At 37.1% G+C, this 8,677-nt stretch overlaps 1 protein-coding gene across 1 annotated transcript in view; it reads right to left on the minus strand.

Moving 5' to 3' along the window:
- The window catches only part of ATP10B (ATPase phospholipid transporting 10B (putative)), a 53,383-nt gene extending 45,698 nt beyond the window's left edge, over window positions 1-7,685 (minus strand). The window contains exon 1 of the mRNA XM_014877327.2: window positions 7,189-7,685. Coding sequence (XP_014732813.1) covers window positions 7,189-7,685 — 497 coding nt within the window. The remainder of the gene's footprint in view (window positions 1-7,188) is intronic.
- Window positions 7,686-8,677: the final 992 nt, after the last annotated feature.

The raw sequence follows: 8,677 nt of genomic DNA on the forward strand, positions 1-8,677 counted from the left end.
GCTCCACTGCAACTGTGTCTCCTAGATTGTTTTCAGAAATATTTTTCATCCAGACACATTTTATCAGACAATTAGTCCAGTGAATCTTATTCCCTAGAACTATTGCAAGCTCCATCTTGGGATCCTTTGCAGTTCAAAATAAAGATACTGTTTGCTCTTCACTATACCCCCCCCCCAAATTGTCACCAGGTCATGGCACCTAGAAAAACATATCAGTGTTGTCAATGGAGAAACCTACATATTTATGTTTTGTTGTATGTAGATCTGCTAGAATGCTATATTTGAAAATTACCTCCTATAAGCACCACCTATTTTATAAAAAACACCAGTATTCTGGGATCCTGGTTTTACATGGGCAACAGGTTGAATCACACAACTGCTTACTCTTCACAGTCTATTTTTGAAAATAAAAATCTTGCACAGTTTCATGCTATCAAAGATTATACCAGCTTTTATATGCAAACCCCTCACAAAGTATTTTCAAAGATCACTTCATGTCCATGACCTCACCATTAGGTGCTATTGCCACAAAACAAAAAACAGACAACAAATGAGCAGATTTAGGACTCAAGGAAGGCACTAGATCAGGCAGGAACTGATTCTGAAAACTGTCCATAGATCAGAATACAGTATAATTGATTGATAATGTTCTTGAGCTGCAGATACTGTCTGAGCATGGGAAGGTGCCATAGTTTGCTTGTGGGTTTGTCACTGGCTCCTGCCACAATCCCATCCCGGAGCAGGGGGGGTTTTTCATGTCAGCACATCAGCCCAGCAGCACCAACAATGCCATCTAGCAGTGGCCAATTCTGTACCCAGCCTCAGCCTTTTCCCACAGCACCAAACTCTCAGGATTTGAGAGTTAAAGTTAAGGATTTGAGAGTTACTATGTTAAGACAGTAAAAGCACCTTTTAAAAATGACCGGAAGGAAATTTTTCTGAAGTCTAATAAAGTACATACACTTATACTGGCATTCCAAATTCCTCAATGCTAATAACAGATCCTATATTTTTATGTGCTTAAACTGCCTATAACATCATAATAAGTAACTTATTTTCTCAATGATACAAGCCTATGCTCAACTTCTGTAACTAATTGAAGCTTACATAAACTTTAAGTTAGAACTTAATAAATGTATTATTTGTTCATATAAGTGGTTCTGGATTTCTTTTCACTCACCTTTGAAGAAATAAAATAAAATAGATGTAAACAGCATGTTCCTTAGACTTTACTAGGTTTATTTTTTAAATTGCAGATTCTTGTATTTAGGGAAATGCCCTTGTTTTGTTTTTTTTTTATTGCTTTGAACAAAGTACTATTGTTACAATTCTTCCTGGCACCAGCTGGAAGGTACAGATAATTTCAAGGTCAGTCAGTTAATGTCTCCTAATCATTAGCATTAGTTTCTAGGGACTCTCATTAACTTGTGAAGTTTCTGGAAAGTACATCCTACATCAGCTTTTTTGATAGTCATATCCTTGTGTGACTATGTAGCTCTTGAGGTCACATGGTAGAAACCTACCACTCTTCAGGTTTAAATGGTATTTTAAAAGTTCAGACAGTTAGAATGCATCTTAATGCCATGAGGCCATGATTCTGCGGGTCTCTTTATTTGGTCTTAATGTTTAGTCATTAGCTTCTTCTGCTGTCTGCTAAACCATTGCACCTTTTCCGTGAAGCAGCTTTAAATGCCTTGGCAGGTAATTGATCTTGAAGAAAACTCTGATAAAGCAATATATGAACAAGGGGTAGCTTTAGTAATGTATTTTATGGATTTTCTTTCACAGAGACCAAGCAATACACCCTGACTGACAACAATTACTAGCTCACTGCTCTTCCACTTTCAAATAGTGCTTCCTGGACCAGCTGAGAATTGGTTTGCCTTTAGTCAGTTCAGCATGTCCCATAATTCTTCACAACGCAATTATCATATCCCACACAATGTGCTTTACTTTCTTCATTATATTAGTACCACTGGTTTCAAGCAGCGTCATGGTGACATAACACACATTAGTGTCCTATTGGTTAAGGACATTTTCTCAGCTCACTGGGAGGTTGAAGAATGCCTCAAGCAGAAGTCACTGTTTGTGCCTTCAGTCAAACTCACTGCTAATTCAGGTATCCACAGCTAAACTAGGTACAAAATTTCCATAGTACATGAAGTACAGACAAAAATTATAGGGATGATAGAGCAGGGGATGCCCATTGCCAGAGAACAACACTCTCATGTTTGACATTAGGCAAGGGGGTAGTAGCTTGCAACCGATCCAAGTACATGCTTTGTGGCTGTCACAGGAATTAACTTATTCAGGAGGTCTTCAGCCTCCAACTGAAGAGATACCTGCACTCAAGGAAAGTACCATTAAGGTGGCCTTGATATTGCTATGTCCAATAAAATGGATTGCAATTTTGCCTGTGGTGAGGTTTTGAGTGGGACACAGGCTTTAGACCTTTTTTTGTGTATAAAATGAACCCACTAAAGCCTCCAGCAGGCTCATAGTCTATAAAGTAATGCTTTGTCAAAAAACAAAAAAGAAAGAAGAGGCTCTTTAACAAGTGAAAGCTCAATGCTGCTGACCAACACTTTAAATTAAAGTGTTGGCAAGAAATCTTTCTGCTCACTGTGCCCTTGGCAGAATGGGATTTTCCTCTCATCCTGCCTTCTACTTTACAAATTTTCAGGTTCACCTTGGGTTGAATGACTTGCATATGATATTTCCAAGTCCAGAGAAAAATTGTTTCTCTTTAAACTCTGAGATTTGACAGTAGGTCAATTCCTGTTTTCAAGTATGTCCCCTACCTTTTTCTCTGCTTTCTTCCAGATGCCCCATACCTCTGCTGGTCACTGCACCCCTGGTCAGTTCCAGGCACTATCCCAGACATGGGGAACATCCATGGGAAGTATGATCTCTCCTCCGTTCAGAAATCCAGCTGAATAGAGCATATGAAGGAGGTTCAAACAGAACAGCAGCCTTTGCCTTTGCCTTTGCTGCCCAGCTTCCCATAGAAAAAAAAAGGACCCTGTATGTATGGTCACCTGTAAGAAAGCAAATCTCCATTGCTGTCAGAGAGAAAATTGCAGCACAGAATTACAATATTTCAATCAACTGAAAAAATTTAATTCTCTTTCAAAACCGTGCATCCAGATTAAGCCACTTTCAGTTTTTCAGCTCTTGGCAGTTCTGATTTCCTGTAATAGTTATGAGAACTTTGTTTTTTCCTTCTTTCTATACCTCTGCTCTAGGGCTAACCCAGTGTTGATGCAAAAATCTTTAAATGTTCTAAAACCTTACACTAAACAAAGAGTCAGAGTGAAGGCCAGCCTAAATTTTTTGTACCACAAACATCAGTGGATTTAGAGACGAGGAGGAGGAGGAGATGTATGCTTGTAGGAAGTACCTGAAAACCACAAGGCCTGAAAGAATTACAGAGGAACTTTCTACGGAAAGAGTAATCAAAGCACCTCATTTAGGATGCCTGTTGACTTACCTACTTCTCCAAAAGGTCCAATGGATGATTCAAGGCATATAAACAAGGTTTCTCTGAGTCACTGTCTCAGATATCAGAATTTTTAATTTTTTCTTAAAATTAAGAATTATGAATATCTTAAATAATGTTAACATTTTTGTGGCTGCTGCTGTGCCATACTGAACTGTGCATAGTCCTTGCATTTGTATCTTAGTGTCTACTACAACACTGAGATAAGAATAGGTTTAATCTTCCAAAATTGTGAAATTGATGCAAAAACCTGTCTGGATGCAATGGAGTACTTACAGAACTTGATATAACCCTTGGAGTATATCACAGCCAAGCTATATAATAATTACATTAGTAATTATATACAATATTTTTATAACAATAATTAATTAGTTCCTTAAATATTATAGAACTTCAAGAAAATTGAATAATAGCTTTTAGCAACTATTGCATTGACATTCACTTTCAGGTTTGTATATCACATTCAGTGCTGGCTCCTGTTAGTAAGTTAATGACAAACTGAAGAGAGTTTAGAGAAAAATAATCATGGTAGGTTTGGAGGGACTAACTGACAAGAAAGATGAAAAGAGCAATCTGTGCCAGTCGACTAAAAGGTCTCTGGGTGTATACAGGTAAAGCCCTATAAAATAAGGGCCTTGTTAACCTTTTAAAATCATGGCTCAGGCCTGCTACTTCAGCTAAGTAGAAAAGGACTGTGGGAAAGTGACTCAGATGAATTAGTGGTAGAAAAACAAGTTATATAACTAGTGCATGTTCACATCGTGGTGTTTGGTAGTCGATTGAATTATGTTTGTTATGCTTTAAAACTATGTAACTGATAAAGGCCTAACTGCTTAAAAAGGCCTGGTTCTTGCAATAAAGTGGCTTGCCTTTGCACCTGCCTGGGGACTCTCTGTCACTACAGACCCTCTCCTACATCTGGGTGCAACCAAATGAATAGGATAAAAATCCGACATATTTGAAGATTATAATTAACTGTTATGAATGGAGTCTAACTAATCATGGTTCCATGAAATCAGATGACTTGAGAAATTTAAATACAATTAAAGAGGGATAATAAAGTATAGTATCATAGAAAATGCTTTGGCATTTTGTAGTAATGGAAGTCTGCCTTGCTTGGAAAATTTTAAAGTAGACAAAGTATATTTTAAAGAACACCACGAGAAAGTAGGCATTTAAACAGGTCTGTACCATCTGCAAGTCAATTTTTGGTTCTCTCCTTTTGGTGTTGTGTGATTTGTTCCAACAGCAGTGCAGTTTGTCTACAGAGTATGATTCCAAAAGTTTTGGTTCCAAAAGTACAAACTCCTCAATTAAACATCTAGGTTATTTCATCTCCCCAGGACACTTTAATGCATATTAATTGTTTCTCATTTTTTCAATTAAACATTCTTTAAATACACTACTGGAAATGTCTGTTCTTTTATTTGACCAGCAGACTAGATTTCCCATTTCAGCTGATCTCTGTGAAAAAAAATTAGAATAAATAAATTTACAGGCCAGCCTATTTAATTTTAATTTCTCTTGCTCTGCGTTGAAAGAAGGCAAGTTACTGCATTTCCCCTGGTCTTCAAGAAAGTTTTGGAGAACATTCAGTGTCTGGAAAAGTTTGGTTTGCCTTTGTATTTATTTTGGAACAGGTGCCAGGGTCCTTTTTAACACCTGAAATAAATACAACATACACTACAAGATTACCTCTTGAAATGTAAGTAATATTTCATCTAGGATGGAAGATCAGTTGTTCTATTAGAAATGACTTTTTGCTGCCACAAGACTAATAAATTTTGCAGTATCCCAAAAAGGCTTTCACTTCTGTTAAAACAGTTACCTATTTTCATGATTCATATGGAAGAAAATTAGAAGATATCATGCCCTTCCATGACTTTACAGCTAGCAAGAAGAACAAGAAATATCAGCTTCCCAAAGCACCAGAGAAGCCCGATTGAAGTTATTCATAATAAAATAAGCTGTAGTGACTGATCTCATGGCAATTATTATTACCCACAATTTTTCCAGACAGAATGAATGCTGTAGTCTGAAGCCATCCTCATTTGCCTTTCCCTTACACCTCCTTTTTGGGCCATAAAACTGGTGAAAGACAAGAGCTTAGACAAGACTGATTCATAGATCAAAATCTTTTTTATGGGATGAAATAACCAATTTTAATGCAGGGCCGTTCTCATGTTTCTGCATAACAATCTTGAATCTGGATCTGAATATATGCTGTAATTCCATGGTGGATATTTTTCCCGTATAGAAAACAAATTCTACTGTATTCCCTACTTCTCATGTTCTCATGGTAAAAGGCTTTCAGATCTAAACTGACATGGTTTCTGTGTGTAAAGAGGAAATAAGTAAGATCCCTCTGTGGATTTATTCATTAGCATCTACTGCCCCACATATTCTGCCCCATACTGGCTTTAACAAGTATTAACAAATAATCCATTGCCTTATAGTCTAATGCAACATTGGAAAAGCTAGAACATTCAACCAGATTTAAATTTCAAAGATAGGCAGAATAGGCAGTTTGCCACCCTACCCAAAGAACTACTTTCTTCACCATGGAAGAGATCTTAAATCTACAGTACTTAGAATATTGTAAAATGCCAGCTTTTTAAATTTTTTTTAATGTTAAAGTTGTCGAGGAGAGGAGTGCAGTTTTTTTAATGACTGCTTTTTAAAATCATTATCTATGTGTGGGCTTAAGTTTAGCCCCTAAACAAGCAAACCTATTACTTTCCTGTTTAACCAGCAAGACATAAAAATAAAAAACTGACAAACAAATGCAGGGGAAACAAACACTAATGACAGCCTCATGCGACAAAAACCAGAGTTCTGCAAGATCTTACTCATGAAAGCACGTTTTATAAAGCAGTGTTGATTAAAGGGATGACAGGCACATTTACAGAGATGGAAAGTTTTGCACTTCTGACTCCCAGATGTGATATTTTGTCAGGGAAAAGTAATTTGCTGCTTTGCTGAGAGAACAGTTTTATACAATAAAACATAATTTTCAATCTTCTGAATGTCCTAAAAGCAAGAAGTCATGAAACACTTTGAAGAAGTGAGCACAGACACATGCAGTTAATTCATTTAGAGGTGACTAAACAGAGGCATATATTACTATCTTTCATTTCTAGACTGTTTTTACGAGTTCATTTTACATACTGCCTAAGAAAGAAAAAATAACTGAAAGCTACTCAACAATCTAGAGTATAAAATAAAATGTAGTTCAAAGGGTCATGTTTTTAAGCAGTTTCTTGGCATCTAAGAATGCAAACAAGTCCCATGACAGATCTTGTTCTCTGCTACTTTATTTCGATAAAATTAAACCCTCTTGAAAATATCTTAGAAATTCACCTGCTTGTAGCTCTTTAAGCACCTATTTTCAGTGCACTGCATGTCTAAGAGGCTGAGAGATACACCAATGTAATGAAACTCAAACTTAACTTCCCAGTACAAAAATGCTTTAAAAAAATGCTTTAAAAAAACCCCCAAAAAACCAACAAACTTTTCCTGTATGAGAACAAACACCAGGTCATATATAGTGGCCATGACTTTTCCCCATTTCACCTAGTGACAGTGATTTTTCAGCAGTTTTTTATTAATTTTTTTTAAACAAAAAGCCTCACCATTTATAAAAGATCTTGAGCCAGTGTTTTTAGTAATAAAAGCAATACAAAGCTTACCTGCTGTAAATGTAGCATCCCATATGATTGATTTCTTTGTCTAATTTATACCGCCGGAAGTCCTCCCAAGCATCTTTAATGGCTGTAATGGTCATTATAACACAAATTGGGATCACAGACACCTCTGGTTGGAAAGCATTCACCACTGGCACAAAATTCAGCATTGCAATGAACACAAAATAAATATTGGCAAAGCGATGAAACTGCTCATAGATATTTTTAGGGAGAAAAGTTAAGATGGTATATTTTGTGGTCTTAATTTCATTGGAGTCATAGTATCTGTTTGGATTTTCCTTCCACTTCTTGCTTCCAAAGGGCAAATTGGAGATGATCACTCGTTTATTTTCAATTTTCTTCTTTCTTACTTTTTCTCTTTTCTTCGGCTCCTCATTTTGGATTTCTGTGTCTGGAGCACCACATTGACAGCAGGTTTCCTTGAAAAAATATTTTTTCCGTACCATTGTAGAGAAGCAGCCTGGAACAATTTTCCTTGACATCTTGTTTTTCTTTCAAAAAGTAGCTTCAAGTTGAAAACCAATGAAGTTAGAAGAGTTCAAGTAAATTCCCAAATGGTGGAGAGAAGAGTTGAGATGTACAAAGCCCAGGGCTGCCTCTTGCACTCCAACTTCCACCTACCCAGGGACAGGGATCATCCTGACTCAGCTGCACCAGATCCTACAGCCTGCTGGGGCAGCTGCACCTCATGTATACCAAAAGCATCCTGAATGTTTTGTTCTTCCTGTCAGCAGATGCCTGGAGGCCTTGTTTAGACAATTTCCCTGACAGTAACTCTCTGCTCTCATGAAGTGTGTCTGCTTTAATATAGAGCAGTGGCAAAGCTGTGAACCTACACACAATTTTCATAGGTCACTTCAGGAGTTTCAGAATCACTTTATAACCCTGGGAGTTGCCAGGAAGCTCAAAGGTAATGGGCAGAGTTCTGTGTCCCAGATGTCAACCAAAGATTTCTACAAGCTTCAGTACAGACAGTATTTCTCTTTTATTTCCTATATCTATTGTTTGTTTTCATGACCCTAACATGGATTACTATTAAACAAACAACTAACCCACATTTCTCCAAGCTAAGTAAACCTATGATTTTGTAGTCAGAAGAATCATACATAGACATAAGCAAGTGAAGTGTAATGTACCTGAATTGTCCCTCAGCCTGATCCTTCTCCCCGACAGACCCCAAACCTTCCTCTCCCACCCAGATACTCCTTCCCCTTTGATCTTTCTTCCTCTGACAAATAAGTATGTCAGCACAGATGAGGGCTAATTTCCAGAAGAGCTAATGACATGTATGTAAACCATAGCAATTCTTTTCTCTGTGGCCTGGGATTAAGGGCAGGTGAAAAAAGGAAAGCACACAAAGATTTAAATGAATTATTTTAAATGAAAACTCCTATTTGCTTCATGATGTAGTGACAAATTAAGCAGTCACAAGTTAGTACTTGGACAAGAAACTCTGATTAAATCGAAATGTTGC

Source organism: Sturnus vulgaris, chromosome 15, assembly GCF_052056855.1.
Source record: "Sturnus vulgaris isolate bStuVul1 chromosome 15, bStuVul1.hap1, whole genome shotgun sequence".
NCBI lineage: Eukaryota > Metazoa > Chordata > Aves > Passeriformes > Sturnidae > Sturnus > Sturnus vulgaris.